The 15,960-nt window shown below is 44.1% G+C and overlaps 1 protein-coding gene across 1 annotated transcript; it reads right to left on the bottom strand.

Moving 5' to 3' along the window:
* Positions 1-88: 88 nt before the first annotated feature.
* On the bottom strand, positions 89-15,818 carry LOC118359852 (2-epi-5-epi-valiolone synthase-like). The gene is made up of 5 exons (XM_035738697.2): positions 15,584-15,818; positions 1,688-2,321; positions 1,003-1,245; positions 555-807; positions 89-403 (listed from the first exon to the last, which is right to left on the bottom strand). The coding sequence occupies exons 1-5, from the start codon at positions 15,757-15,759 to the stop codon at positions 327-329; spliced, it is 1,383 nt and encodes a 460-aa protein (XP_035594590.1). The 5' UTR covers positions 15,760-15,818; the 3' UTR covers positions 89-326.
* Between the last annotated feature and the right edge of the window lie 142 nt (positions 15,819-15,960).

Genomic DNA, 15,960 nt, shown 5'->3' with positions numbered 1-15,960 from the left:
TGTGACCTGTTACACACATTTTTACTCCTGAACATATTTAGGCTTGCCATAACACAAAGGTTGAAAGCTTAGTGACTCAAGACATTTCAGCTTTTCATTTTTTATTAATTTGTAAACATTTCGAAAAACATAATTCCATTTTGACATTATGGGGTATTGTGTCAACGGATGTGAACACTTTCTGAAGGCACTGTATATTATTCATATTTAGACTTCAAGTAAATGTGTGTTGACTGAAACATATTGAATATGAAACACACTATTTCATCTTCACCAGCTCGTCATAGCGTCAGTGTATTCAGTGTGGATATTGTTATCCCCAGATGTCAAGAAGAACCAAGGTCATCACACCAGATCTTGAAAGCCTGGTACAGGATTTCATCACTGATTTCATGGAAGATTTCTGTAGAGATGAGACAGAATCTACAGTATAGTTAATGAGCTTTCTTGTTTAGGTTATTACAAAACACATACTGTATGGAATATCTAGGAATGTTTTGAGACTGACATAAAAAGGCAGCCTGATGGTGTTCCTAAAGGAAAGATGTCCAGACCTGCACATCCCAGTCCTGTGGGAAGAGGCATCCTCAGGGACCCTGCAGAGTGCTTCAGTCGTTCGCTCAGAGACTTCTGCACCAGGGCCAGAGTGCAGTCCTGGTGCCACACAGGCAGCTCCAAACCCACCATGCAGTGGCTGATCCGGGCCTTCTCCTCTCCTGTCAGGAGCCCTTTCTGGTGGGCCACGTACACCATGAAGGACATGTCAATGTTCACCGCCTCCCCGTGGAGCAGCGCAGGCAGCACTTTCTGCAAAGGATAATAAAAAGGTTCATTCCAAAGGTAAAGTTATACTGTATGCACATTTGTCAAATTATCTTCACTTGTCAAAAATATATCTGATCATTCACACCTTCCCTGATATCTTTCTCCCCATCCTTTCATATCCCCTCCATACACCTTTTTTATCGTTCACTAGTATAAACTCAGTGATCAAATCTTTACCATTTCTAGCTCAGGGCTGACTAGATGGCCAAAGTCCACCAGTCTGTCCAGGTCATCCTCCCACAGATTGGGAGCCAACTCCTCTAGCATGGTTTCTATGGCAATCCGTGTGGACGAAGAGGCAGCATCTTCCAGGTCACAGCAGCCACTGATCTTCTCATGGGATTGGAAACTGGAGTCCAATAGGTACTTGCCTTTAGTCTCCAGGAGCTCAAACAGGCCCCTGTGTTTCATCAGAGCCATCTAGAACACAACAAATGATGGTTGATTTATTAGCTCCATACAGAGTTTGGAAGTAAGCCACTATCAATGGGGTGATTTAGTCTTGTAAAAAGTGCTTAACTTTCTTCCTTCATTAGTAATAGTGATTAGTATAGTGTATTAGACAGCAAAAAAATACAACCACACCTTGCTGTTAAGACAGCAAACAAATACAACCACACCTTGCTGTTAAGACAGCAAACAAATACAACCACACCTTGCTGTTAAGACAGCAAACAAATACAACCACATCTTGCTCTTAAGGGATGTTTGTCCAAAATAACTGTTGTCCAGATATGCCTCAAATGCACAGCAACAGTCTTAGTCCTTTTAGAAAGATGACATGCTCAGTTTGTCATGTGTTAGGGTGCTTTCAGGTATTCAACCCACATGCATACTGTACCCATGCTGCAATGATGAGTACCTTTAACATTTCTGCCATTCCATTAGAAACCTGCCTGCGAGGAACAGTTCGGATGAAGGTCCGGTCTAAAAATGTTGCGACCGGAGGTATGTAACTCCCCAGCTTGTTCTTACCATTGGCAAAGTTGACTCCAGTTTTGGCCCCCACACTGGCATCAATGTAGGAAAGCAGGGTGGTCGGGACACGGATATAGGGGGTTCGCCTCCGGTAGAGAGAAGCAGCTAGGCCCACCACATCCAGACACACCCCGCCTCCAATAGCAATAATAGGCTCAGAGCGCCTGTCTATGCCAAACTTGTGGACCTCCTCCAGAATCCTGGTCACAAGCTCCATGGACTTGTTCTCCTCTGTAGTGGGCAGTGGGAGGATCCTATAAAGAACATTTCTGGCCTCAAAATACCTGGTGACCTGGGAGCCATAGAGCTGATTGACTGTCTCATCAATGATAATGAAGCGTTTGATGGGCTTGGTGTTGCTTCTGAAGGCCTTGAGCTCATCCTGGTCCTCTATATGACCACATAGCAGTGTGTCATTCCCAACATCCAGCAGGTTGTGGCATTGGATCACTCTGTAGGTGAACACAATAGGGCTGACCACTGTCCAGGAGAGGCCATGTTCTGAGGTGCTCTGGAAACTGCATGAGGAGCCAGCAGAAATGGTAAGTGATCACAACAACTGTCATAGTGGCAGGTTTGAATGGCTTGACTATTAATACTGTACATACTAACCCTGCTTTGATGTTGAGTCCCTGTATACAAATGTCCCCCACCAGGGAGGCCTAGGAGCTATGGGCACACTATCTTAGTTAACAACCAACTGGTACACTCCCTAGCACTAAATGTATTGTTGAACTGACTGAGATTGTTCTAAGAACTTTGTCATGTTTGAAAATGACATGTTCATTCAATAGAAGGGAACTGCTATGGGCAGTAAAATTACACCGAATTATGCTAATCTGTATGCAGGGGTTGTTTGAGAGAAATGTGATTTACAGCCCTAACAATCCATTATTTTGCCATATCAAGCTCTGGAAACGCTTAATTCATGCTGTATTCCTTCTATTCCAGGACACAGCAGAGGAACTTCATCAATTCCATTCCATCAATACAAGCAGTGAACATCTGCAATTCACCTTCACCTTTGATGCGAATTAAACACGTTTTCCTGACATTTTGATAAAGAGGGAGTGTGGTGGCTTTAGCACAGACCTATACAGAAAGCCAACGGACAGGAATTCACTGTTACGCGGAGATTGCTTGCACCCTACACCCCTGATAAAGAGCCTCCTTATCAGCTAATACAGTCACATACGCAGGATCTGTAGTACACAGAGTGACTGACAAACAAGCTACTTTAGCTCCTCTATCATTAGTTACTTAATTAATATCTTCACAGAAAATTGTTTACATTTCGCTCCTCTTTTAGCCAACATTTAATCAATGCAGGCAAACTTTTAGCAAGCTATTTATACTAAATCAGTTGTCCCTGCCCCTGCCTGGAGCCAGGCCCAACAGATGCAGCTTCAGACTCAGCAGCCCGGTCTCCCCATCCCCATACTCCTGAACCAGCCCTGTCTCCCCATCCCCCTGAACCAGCCCTGTCACCCCATCCCCATACCCCTGAACCAGCCCTGTCACCCCATCCCCATACCCCTGAACCAGCCCTGTCTCCCCATCCCCACCCCCTGAACCAGCCCTGTCACCACATCCCCATAGCCCTGAACCAGCCCTGTCTCCCTATCCCCACCCCCTGAACCAGCCCTGTCACCCCATCCCCATACCCCTGAACCAGCCCTACTCCCAACTGAAGAAGGAGGTGAGCAGCATTGTGTTGAATGACATGTCGGTTGGCATAATTACATGTACTGCAATGCATTGAGGACAGGAATGTGATTCTCCAGTCAGGAAAAAGCTCACTTGATACAGAGGCAGCCAATATCAGAGCCTTAAAGGAAGAGATGCAGGCTCTGAAAGATGGAAGTCTCTCCTGTCTGAGGAAACACGGATTGCTACGCAAATAGATGTTGCGCCTCCATTTAGCAAGGAACACAGCCGCCAGAGGAAAAGGAAGAGATTCCATGATGAGACCTCTCAAGAGGTCAGGAAAGTGCAGCAATGGTGTTTCAGAACACAGTGTTTTTTTTACTGCTATGGACAACATCATATGTGACTTGGACATTAGGTTCCACACCACTGCAAAAATTGTAGAATCATTTTCTGCTGTTCTGAAAGTTGATCAGATTAGTGAGGACAAAGTCCCTTCTGTGTGCCAACCACTGATCATGAAGTTTTCCAGAGACCTTACACCTTTCGTTTCATAATGAAGTAAGACACCTGAACACTGTATATGCTGCCTCTTTCCCCCCTAACTTGTCCCCTTTTGGTCTCCTGACACCTGAACACTGTATATGCTGCCTCTTTCCCCCCCAACTTGTCCCCTCTTGGTCTCCTGACACCTGAACACTGTATATGCTGCCACTTCCCCCTAACTTGTCCCCTCTTGGTCTCCTGACACCTGAACACTGTATATGCTGCCACTTCCCCCTAACTTGTCCCCTCTTGGTCTCCTGACACCTGAACACTGTATATGCTGCCTCTTCCCCCTAACTTGTCCCCTCTTGGTCTCCTGACACCTGAACACTGTATATGCTGCCTCTTCCCCCTAACTTGTCCCCTCTTGGTCTCCTGACACCTGAACACTGTATATGCTGCCTCTTCCCCCTAACTTGTCCCCTCTTGGTCTCCTGACACCTGAACACTGTATATGCTGCCACTTCCCCCTAACTTGTCCCCTCTTGGTCTCCTGACACCTGAACACTGTATATGCTGCCTCTTCCCCCTAACTTGTCCCCTCTTGGTCTCCTGACACCTGAACACTGTATATGCTGCCCCTTTCCCCCTAACTTGTCCCCTCTTGGTCTCCTGACACCTGAACACTGTATATGCTGCCTCTTTCCCCCTAACTTGTCCCCTCTTGGTCTCCTGACACCTGAACACTGTATATGCTGCCTCTTCCCCCTAACTTGTCCCCTCTTGGTCTCCTGACACCTGAACACTGTATATGCTGCCTCTTTCCCCCTAACTTGTCCCCTCTTGGTCTCCTGACACCTGAACACTGTATATGCTGCCACTTCCCCCTAACTTGTCCCCTCTTGGTCTCCTGACACCTGAACACTGTATATGCTGCCCCTTTCCCCCTAACTTGTCCCCTCTTGGTCTCCTGACACCTGAACACTGTATATGCTGCCACTTCCCCCCCTAACTTGTCCCCTCTTGGTCTCCTGAACACTGTATATGCTGCCTCTTTCCCCCTAACTTGTCCCCTCTTGGTCTCCTGACACCTGAACACTGTATATGCTGCCACTTCCCCCTAACTTGTCCCCTCTTGGTCTCCTGACACCTGAACACTGTATATGCTGCCTCTTTCCCCCTAACTTGTCCCCTCTTGGTCTCCTGACACCTGAACACTGTATATGCTGCCTCTTTCCCCCTAACTTGTCCCCTCTTGGTCTCCTGACACCTGAACACTGTATATGCTGCCTCTTTCCCCCTAACTTGTCCCCTCTTGGTCTCCTGACACCTGAACACTGTATATGCTGCCTCTTTCCCCCTAACTTGTCCCCTCTTGGTCTCCTGACACCTGAACACTGTATATGCTGCCTCTTTCCCCCTAACTTGTCCCCTCTTGGTCTCCTGACACCTGAACACTGTATATGCTGCCCCTTTCCCCCTAACTTGTCCCCTCTTGGTCTCCTGACACCTGAACACTGTATATGCTGCCCCTTCCCCCTAACTTGTCCCCTCTTGGTCTCCTGACACCTGAACACTGTATATGCTGCCACTTTCCCCCTAACTTGTCCCCTCTTGGTCTCCTGACACCTGAACACTGTATATGCTGCCTCTTTCCCCCCTAACTTGTCCCCTCTTGGTCTCCTGACACCTGAACACTGTATATGCTGCCACTTCCCCCTAACTTGTCCCCTCTTGGTCTCCTGACACCTGAACACTGTATATGCTGCCACTTCCCCCTAACTTGTCCCCTCTTGGTCTCCTGACACCTGAACACTGTATATGCTGCCACTTCCCCCTAACTTGTCCCCTCTTGGTCTCCTGACACCTGAACACTGTATATGCTGCCACTTCCCCCTAACTTGTCCCCTCTTGGTCTCCTGACACCTGAACACTGTATATGCTGCCACTTCCCCCTAACTTGTCCCCTCTTGGTCTCCTGATTGCAATTTGTAAGATGCAGCTGCAAAGCATTTTTGGAGAAGTGGGCATTGCTTTACGTAGATTTTGCACACTGCCTGTGACTGTTGCTGGTGGTGAGAGAGATTTCAGTGAGCTAAAACTGATTCAAAAAAACTATTTGATGTCCACTATGTACCAGGACAAGCTTTGCAGTCTTGCCATACTGTCCATTGAAAGTCAGTTAGCTAGAAAGCTGGACTTTAAAGACTTGATCAGTGACTTTGCTGGTAAGAAGGCTCTTGGTGAGTAAGGCTGAGCAAGGGCCAGAGATAACTGTTAAATGGCATGGCTATGGATATTGGATCACTACAAACGATGCCCACAGGCTGAGAACAAGACTGAGAACAGACTGAGAACAAGATATATCTCAAAGTAATGGCTGGATTGCCATAAACTTTGTTGTGCACAATCAAGACCCCAAGTGGAAAAAACCTATTGATTTGGTGACCCCTTGACCTTTTCTCTAGCGCCACCATCAGGCCTTTTCATTTCCATTTTGTTTTCCATTTTACACTTTGACAGCTGATTATTTTCTATTTGGTATGTATACTTAGTTTAAAAAATCTGCTGCTGATTTTATTATTTTGTTTGTTATATCATTCTATAGATGATAATGTTAATTTATTTTAATTGAGAGGTTCATGTATATTCAAGTTATATTTATTTTAAGTTATTCATTAATGTTAAGAGAATTTTCCATTCAAAATTTTTACCATTTAAATTACATCTAGACTGTAAAAGATGTCCTTTAGCACATTTCTTATAGAGGGTATCAGTCTTGCATCAAACAGTGAATTCCACTCTATGCAGAATGTTGCATGCATGTCTGCACAGTGTTATATATTCACAGCTCACTGTCAGTAAATATCGGACGTTAAATATTGGACTACAAGAGAGTTGCAAGCCTGCAAAGGTGGAGTTATTTAAAGCTTTGAATGGATCAATTGGGTTCTGGAGGTGGGTGGTTACAGCAATTGCGCAGGGTTGATGTGGTAGTGAGGAGTCTTTTCATGTGGCCCAAAATCCCTGGCGGCGCCCCTGCCCCTGACAAATGAGTTCAATGCCTTCTTCAATTACCCCCCACTTCGCAAACAGTTCGACCACATCATTAAAAAACACTGGCACATCTTGATCACTGATCCACAACTGGAAAAGACGTTTAAAGAACCCTCACGAGTAGGTCTTCAGACACGCCCCAAACATCAGCCAACTGCTGGTGAGGTCTGATCTTCCACCGGTGCCCCGTAGCACCTTCCGAGACAATGTGCTAGACAGTAATTACATATGTGGTAGATGTAGGCCTACCCAGTGTAACTTTACGAACAAATGACCCACGTTCAATCATCCTGTCACGGGCATTAAGATTAAGGGCATCATTACGTCTTCCATAAAATATGTGGTATACCTGATCAAGTGTATTGGTGGTCTGTGCTATGTAGGAAAAATGAAACGAGCTGTCTAAACAAGGAAAGCAGAACACGTGAGTAATATCAGGACTTTTGACCAGAGAAACCCTGTGGCGGCACATTTCATGGAGGCTCGTCACATCATCAGCTCTCTGAGATACATTGGAATCAATCATGTTAATTCTCAAAGGATGGGGGGAGATACCGATAATCTATTACTGAGAAGAGAACTGCATTTGATTCAGTTTGACCGCCATGTCTCCTAAAGGTCTGAACCAAAACACCGTTCTAAAATACAAGCGGTTTCATTGACAGAAATGGAAATATTAGTAAGAAAGAGCGGGGATTTAAAGATACAACAACTATCATGGGTTACTAATATAATTAGGATAATGCCTTTGGCTGCTAGACAATGAAATAAAGTTTAAATAAAACCAATAGAACAGGAGAATGCATATGAGGAAGTGTCACGAACCTCGCTGAAGAGGGTGCCTCTTCCTGTTCGGACGGGGCGGGGCTCGTCGGTCGTCGTCACCGGCCTATTAGCTGCCATAGATTCCTTTTCCGTTTGTGTTGGTTAGTGGTTAATTGGGTACACTGTTTTGTATTAGGGTTTGTTTGTAGGGTATTTAAGGGCACTAGGCCCGCTTGGTATTTTGTGCGGGCTTGTTTTTTGTTACTCTGTGTTTGATGGTGTGATTTGTTTTCTTATCTTTATTCTCTGGTCTATTTTGTCCTGTTGTTTTGGACTGGCAACCTATATACGCCCTGTGTGTTGGCGTGATCATTTTCGGTTGCACCGGTGTAATAAATTTGATAAACGACAGAACCCTGCTCTCTGCGCCTGATTCCCATCCACCACTCATAGTTATTCGTAACAGGAAGTCTATAAAATAATTGCCTCCACGTTTCTATGGTTGGATTTTAGCTATAGGCTACTATGAAGCAAGGTAAGCTTGCCTCATATTATGAATTCAAACGTCCAGGTTTCAAACAATTAAGTAACAGGACACATACATAGTGATGCTAATGACAGGCCTAAGTGTCTCAAATCAAATCAAATTTTATTTGTCACATACACATAGTTAGCAGATGTTAATGCGAGTGTAGCGAAATGCTTGTGCTTCTAGTACCGACAATGCAGTAATATCCAACAAGTAATCTAACTTAACAATTTCACAACAATTACCTTATACATACAAGTGTAAAGTCTTCCGGTAGATGGAAAGTATTTCCTAAAACCTCAATTAAATGTTAACTAGCTACAAAGTAGCCTATGCCTACCTATCAGAATGATATCATGATGATTATTTCCATCAATCCAGTGTCCATTTCTTTTGAAAACTCCATCTCATGTGCTACAGAAACACTGCTAATCAAACAATGGTGCTAGGTGCCTGAATGAAATGTCTTAGATTTTCCCCAGACCTCAAAAGTGGTATCCTGATGTGGTTTAAGCATTGTTATGGACTTAGAACATACAATGTTGTCGTTGTTCTGAATATAACAAAAACCTGGAGAAATAGGGGGAAATACGAAACCTGTGAATTTCTGACTCCGTTTATGTTTCAATAGTACTGTAGTAGGCCTACTATTAGCCTACTACACAGCACAGCTTGGGTTGCCCTGAATGAAAGATCAATATGGGATTTATCATTTTAAATCATTCTGACCCTTACAAAAAAAAGATTGCAGTCAAAGTGCAGGATTACTGCAGTACACTGTAGTATAACTGTAGTTGGATTGCAGTATATCTGCAGTATGCTGCAAATACTGCATCCAAAATAACAGTGTTTTTTACTGCAGTAATTTTGCAGTATAGCTGCAGTTATACAGCAATAATTCTGGAATTACTGTGTCCAAAATACCCCAGTCGACTGCAGTTACTGCACTTTTACTGCATTTATACTGCAGTTACTGCACTTTTACTGCATTTATACTGCAGTTACTGCACTTTTACTGCATTTATACTGCAGTTTCTGCACTTTTACTGCAGTTACTGCACTTTTACTGCATTTATACTGCAGTTACTGCACTTTTACTGCATTTATACTGCAGTTACTGCACTTTTACTGCATTTATACTGCAGTTACTGCACTTTTACTGCATTTATACTGCAGTTACTGCACTTTTACTGCATTTATACTGCAGTTACTGCACTTTTACTGCAGTTACTGCACTTTTACTGCAGTTAATGCACTTTTACCGCAGTTACTGCACTTTTACTGCAGTTTCAAAACTGCAATCTTCTTTTGTATGTCACTGTTTCTCATAGAATTTTTCAGGTAGGGCGCCTTTCCTTCGTGGGTGGGCCATTCGGAAACATTTTGGCAAAATTAGAGTAATCCCATTTCTCCAGGCACCTCTAAAACACTGGATTTGACCAGCCATCCAGGCCTCCACTTGGTCATTTTGTACATATGTATATAATATATTTTCTGTAACTACTACAGTATATGTACCCATCTCATTGATGTCAAATTATTAGAGGTACATGCAGCTTACCGATCACTGTACCTGTACACAGCTCATCTGTAAATAGCACACCCAACTACCTCATCCCCATATTTTTTTTTATTTTTTCCCCGCTCTTTTGCACCCCAATATCTCTACTTGCACATCATCATCTGCACATCCATCACTCCAGTGTTAATGCTAAATTGTAATTATTTCACCACTATGGCCTAATTATTGCCTTTACCTCCCTAACCTTATTATTTTTGCACACACTGTACATAGATTTTTCTATTGTGTTATTGACTGTACGTTTGTTTATCTCATGTGTAACTCTGTGTTGTTTTGTCGCACTGCTTTGCTTTATCTTGGCCAGGTCACAGTTGTAAATGAGAACTTGTTCTCAACTGGCCTACCTGGTTAAATAAAGGATAAATTAACACTATTTAAAAAAAACATAAATTGTTTTTGAAATAAGTCTCTGTGCGTCCTGCATGGGAGGATATTCCAAAACTTTCCAACATAATATATATCTGACTTTTTTGTTGTTGTACTGTTGCTTAGATTTGAACTACCAATCTGTATGTATATAATCATTCATGTCTATATGTACCTCTGTGATTATGATTTGACTATGCGCAAAAGTAAATGTAATTGTTTCCACATGATGTGAGCACTCAGTATGTTTGACCTGACAAAGATTGACAGATTCAGGTTGGATATTCGATGGATAGTTTTCCTTACGTCCACCAACAGCAGTTAAGGACCGTAAACATAGTGACAAATAAAAAATAAAAAGTAAAAAAAATTCAATAACACTTTAAACATTACTCCTAAAACTTTTAAAACTGGTTCTAGCTAACCCAATGGCATAGACACACTGCACAATGTTTTTTGTTAAATATTGAAATGCTCAAATTTCAATAGCTCTTTGGTCATGTGACCTACTGGACACAAACACGGTTCAGAATGTACGCTCAGTGGGCCTACACATTGCACACCCTTTAGTTTGTCCATTTTCATCTCACACGTTTTACAGTACTTTTTAAAAGGTTCAAATTTCAATAGCTCCTTAATCATGTGACCTACTGACCTCAAAGATGGTACAGAATGTCCACTGACTACCCTTCTATATTGCACACCCTTTAGTTTGTCCATTGTCATCTCACATGTTTTTACATTAACTTTTCAAACTTTATCATTTGTGACCTACTGACCTCAAACTACTTTTAGAATTTCCACCGACTGACGGAAATGAGCGCAGTATGGCATCCAGTGCGGGAACGCGGCCGATCCGGGAGAAGCTGGCAGGAGCCCTGGGGAGAATTATTTTTTCTTTGTGAAGGGCAGGGCACCCTGGAATGGGTTCTCCCTGAGAGAGGGGCCCAAGCCCTGGAAAGCATTGCGGTTTCGGCGCATCCGGTGAGCTCTCCCTGGCCTTTGAAAATCTGGGGGAGAGGGTGTAAATCTCACGCCGGGCAGTACCCATATCCACGGCAGGTCTCCAAGGTGAACAGCATCTGGCATGTTTTAACAATGTAGGTAAGGGAAGTTGGCAAAAAAGATCCGTAACTTCGGGATAAGGATTGGCTCTAAGTGCTGGGTCGGTTGGGTTGGGGTGCGAAGCGGGGCTCGAGCCGTGGCTCGGGGAGCAGTCGCTCCGCAGCCCTCCTCTCGCCACCGTTGGAAGTTTGTTGTGCGGCCCATCTCGCAGTCTCGCAAGGGGCTGCGTGTGGGGATTCGTTGGGGTGGTGTCTGTCAGTGGGCCGAACGCGGACCGGTGGGGGGTTGGGTCCGGCGGTTGGCGGCGGAAACTCTGGATGCGCCCTTCTCGCGGATCTCCCAAGCTATGGCATTCGCCGGCCCCACACATTGTAGATGGGGAGGTCTCCCCTACGCTCACTGGACTTGAGGCGGAGACTAAACCCATTGGCCCCAGAGTGATAAGAGTATTGCATGGATCTGGCTCATGCCTTATGAAATGGGGAGAGGTATCTCCAGCTTGTCTGGGGAGGGATTCCTACATCTGATGTGGGTAGTACCATCCACGCTCATTGATTTGCTGCGGAACCATAAAATGGACGGAAGAAGCCTAGGTTCCCACTGGGCACAAATCCCTGAATGTCAACTTGATGAAATTCAAAGGACCATACCCACCTGTCGCGGTCGCACTCAAATCACCTGTGCGGTGACTGTGACCCCCTCATGTCAAAGTGAGGAATATTGATGAAGCGCTGGTAAAGCATGGTTCCTATGGCTCTGTCCCGGAGGGCTGACTGTGCAAGCAAATGATTGAAAGGGGATGATTATTTTCTGTTGCTTCTTCCGACACCCAGCCGAAGGTGTAGCTAGATACTGCAATGGGTATTTGGTTCTCAAACCTATAAATATTGCGCTGGCACTTGATGTTGATTGGGTGTAAAAACCCAGTTAAAGTCCGCTGAAGGTTAGTAGCGGCAACTGATGTCCAGTTTGTAGGACAAAAAAGCCTCTGATGATACCACCTGGCGTGACTCTAATGGATGCCAATTTGATGATATCTGACCGTCGCATGCTACCCTTTGCGGTCGCACTCAAACCACCTTTAGGGTGGCTGTGACCCCCTCATGTCAAAGTGGGGAAAGTCGGTGAAGCGGGGGTAAACGGCGGGACATAATTAATAGTCTCTTCAGGTATCTTGCACAGATATTTGTAAATTATTTTGTACATAATGTTTCTGCCACCGTATCTTACGGCATAAAAGAGCTTCTGGATATCAGGACAGCGATCACTCACCTCGGATTAGACAAATATTTTTTTCAACAAAAAGCAAGACACATGATATTCTCCAAACACCGGGCAGGGCCGACATCCCAGTTATTCGCAAGAGGAAGCGACGCAGGTACAGAGGATGGATGCCTCGTCAGGATCCGCAGAAGGCGTGTAGGAAAGCTGCCGTTACCGTCAATATTACTCACCAACGTGCAATAATTGGACAATAAACTAGATGAGGTACGATCGTGAATATCCTACCAACAGGAAACATCAAAAACTATAATATCCTATGTTTCACGGAATCATGGCTGAATGACGACATGGATATTCAGCTAGCGGGATATACGCTGCACCGGCAGGATAGAACAGCACACTCTAGTAAGTCGAGGGTGGGCGGTCTGTGCATATTTGTAAACAACAGCTGGTGCACGAAATCTAAGGAAGTCTCTAGATTTTGCTCGCCTGAAGTAGAGTATATTGTGATAAATTGCAGGCCACACTAGTTGCCTAGAGAGTTCTCGGCTATACTTTTTGTGGCTGTTTATTTACCACCACATACAGATGCTGGCACTAAGACCGCACTCAGTCAGCTGTATAAGGAAATAAGCAAACAGGAAACCACTCACCCAGAGGCAGCGCTCCTTGTGGCCGGAGACTTTAATGCAGGGAAACTTAAATCAGTTAAACATCAACATGTTAAATGTGCAACCAGGGAAAAAAAATCTAGATCACCTGTACTCCACACACAGAGACACGTACAAAGCTCTCCCTCGCCCTCCATATGGTAAATCCGACCACAACTCTATCCTCCTGATTCCTGCTTACAAGCTAAAATTAAAGCAGGAAGCACCAGTGACTCGGTCGATAGGACAGGACTGTTTTGCTATCACAGACTGGAACATGTTCTGGGATTCTTCCGATGACATTGAGGAATACACCACATCAGTGACTGGCTTTATCAATAAGTGCATTGAGGACGTCGTCCCCACAGTGACTTTACGTACATACACCAACCAGAAGCCATGGATTACAGGCAACATTCACACTGAGCCAATGGTGCCGCTTTCAAGGTGCGGGACTCTATAACCTTACAAGAAAGGTTACAAGAAATCTCGCTATGCCCTGCGACGAACCATCAAACAGGCAAAGCGTCAATACAGGGCTAAGATTGAATCATACTACACCGGTTCCGACGCTCATCGGATGTGGCAGGGCTTGCAAACTATTACATGCTACAAAGGGAAGCACAGCCGCGAGCTGGCCAGTGACACGAGCCTACCAGACGAGCTGAATCACTTCTATGCTCGCTTCGAGGCAAGCAACACTGAGGCATGCATGAGAGCATCGGCTGTTCCGGACGACTGTGTGATCACACTCTCCGTAGACGACGTGAGTAAGACCTTTAAACAGGTCAACATACACAAGGCTGCGGGGCCAGACGGATTACCAGGATGTGTGCTCCGGGCATGTGCTGACCACCTGGCAGGTGTCTTCACTGACATTTTCAACCTGTCCCTGATTGAGTCTGTAATACCAACATATTTCAAGCAGACCACCATAGTCTGTGTGCCCAAAAACACAAAGGCAACGTGCCTAAATGACTACAGACCCGTAGCACTCACGTCCGTAGCCATAAAGTGCTTTGAAAGGCTGGTAATGACTCACATCAAGACCATTATCCCAGAAACCCTAGACCCACTCCAATTTGCATACCGCCCAAACAGAACCACAGATAATGCCATATCCATTGCACTCCACACTGCCCTTTCCCACCTGGACAAAAGGAACACCTATGTGAGAATGCTATTCATTGACTACAGCTCAGCATTCAACACCATAGTACCCTCAAAGCTCATCATGTAAAAACGTTTGAGATGGAAATGGACAAACTAAAGGGTGTGCATTATAGAAGGGTTGTCAGTGGACATTCTGAACATTGTTTGGAATCAGTAGGTCATATGACCAAGGAGCTATTGAAATGAGAAGGTTTGAAAAATTGTGTGAGATGAAAATGGACAAGCTAAAGTGCGTACAATGTGTAGACCCAATGAGTGGACATTCTGAAGTCAGTAGCTCACATGACCAAGGAGCTATTGAAATTCAAATGTAAAACAAGTTTGTACTTTGTTTATGCTCCCTAACTAATTCAACTAGGATTACAAAATGCTGCTCACATTTCCACATGTTTATTAGCTTTTCAAAGCGAATTAATGTCCAAATCGTGAAAATAAGACGTGCAATGTTGTGCGCAATTTTTCCAACGTCATGACAGATATTTGGAGTCTGTGGCTCAAGTGGTTTGAAAGCTATTGAGGTTTGAAAGCTATTGAGGTTTGAAAGCTATTGAGGTTTGAAAGCGCGAATATCCGTTGAATATCCAACCTGAAACTGTCTTTACCTTGGTCGAAGATTGTTGTTAGTAAAGTAGTGAATTGGGGGCATAAACAGTGTGTGGGCCTTCCTTGTCCCAGCACCTAAGTTAAGGATGTGCGTATGGCCACAAACTTTTTTATAAATACGCACTTAACATCTAAAGTCTTTAATGCACACAATATTATAACACTTACACTGTCAACAAGAACATAGACTCCCGGTAGGTTAGTTGGGATGCAAAATAAAGGTGTATGTATAGACAAAATTACAAACTGTTAAACAGCTTTTTTACTGGTGGTCTACTAGTCTACTGTACACCGACGAAATGTCAGCTGTGCCCAAAATAGAAAGATATCCCATGTCTTCCAGTCAACCGAGTCATTTATGAAAAGGACCTCTGACTCACATTGAGGCAACAAATATAAAAAAATCTTGTGAGATTAAAATATTCCCTCTTCTAAAATAACATATATTGTTTAAATCAACATGAATCAAAAGTATTAACTCATTTGATTCCTAAGATTTGGAACCAGAAGTATACTCCCTTTCTCTTTGCCCTGCCATTCAGCAAGATGACCTGTCAAGCTTATGAGATGTTTTATATCTTTCCACAAAACAAATATACCAAATGTAAATACAAAGTAGAACATACTACTCACATTTTAGCAGCTGATAACCGTCCCTCCTTCTGAGTCTGTCCGCCAGTCTGTCTGTTCCATGCCCCGTTCACTTGCAGCAGGCTGTACTCTGTTTGTTGGCTCGTGTCACTATCAGAGTTTTCATGTGATTGCATGACCTGAGTATTTACTGAGTGGGATACAGTTGGTTCTGTCATTTTGGAAGGATATGCAGTGCGTCCCAATTCTCTACCTTTCTCCTGTAGTGTGCACTCGGTCACTCCTCCCCTTGTAACTAGGGGGTGGGAATGAAACCAAATATAGACATCAATATTGTTGGCTGTTTATGTGACAGGTTTAAGGCTGAAAAATCAATCATGAAGAAGCAGGTGTTTTTAGGCACAGTCTGTTTATTTCTG

The sequence above is a fragment of the Oncorhynchus keta genome, chromosome 27 (assembly GCF_023373465.1).
Source record: "Oncorhynchus keta strain PuntledgeMale-10-30-2019 chromosome 27, Oket_V2, whole genome shotgun sequence".
NCBI classification, from domain to species: domain Eukaryota; kingdom Metazoa; phylum Chordata; class Actinopteri; order Salmoniformes; family Salmonidae; genus Oncorhynchus; species Oncorhynchus keta.
The sequence above is the reverse complement of the archived record's forward strand: the minus strand, read 5'-3'. Positions and strand labels throughout refer to the sequence as shown.

Coding starts and splice junctions, on each gene's coding strand:
- LOC118359852 (XM_035738697.2), bottom strand. CDS start 15,759: ATGACAGAACCAACTGTATCCCACTCAGTAAATACTCAGGTCATGCAA. Junction 2,322..15,583: donor CGGTTATCAGCTGCTAAAAT/GTGAGTAGTATG, acceptor CTCCTCATGCAG/TTTCCAGAGCACCTCAGAAC. Junction 808..1,002: donor TCAGCCCTGAGCTAGAAATG/GTAAAGATTTGA, acceptor TATCCTTTGCAG/AAAGTGCTGCCTGCGCTGCT.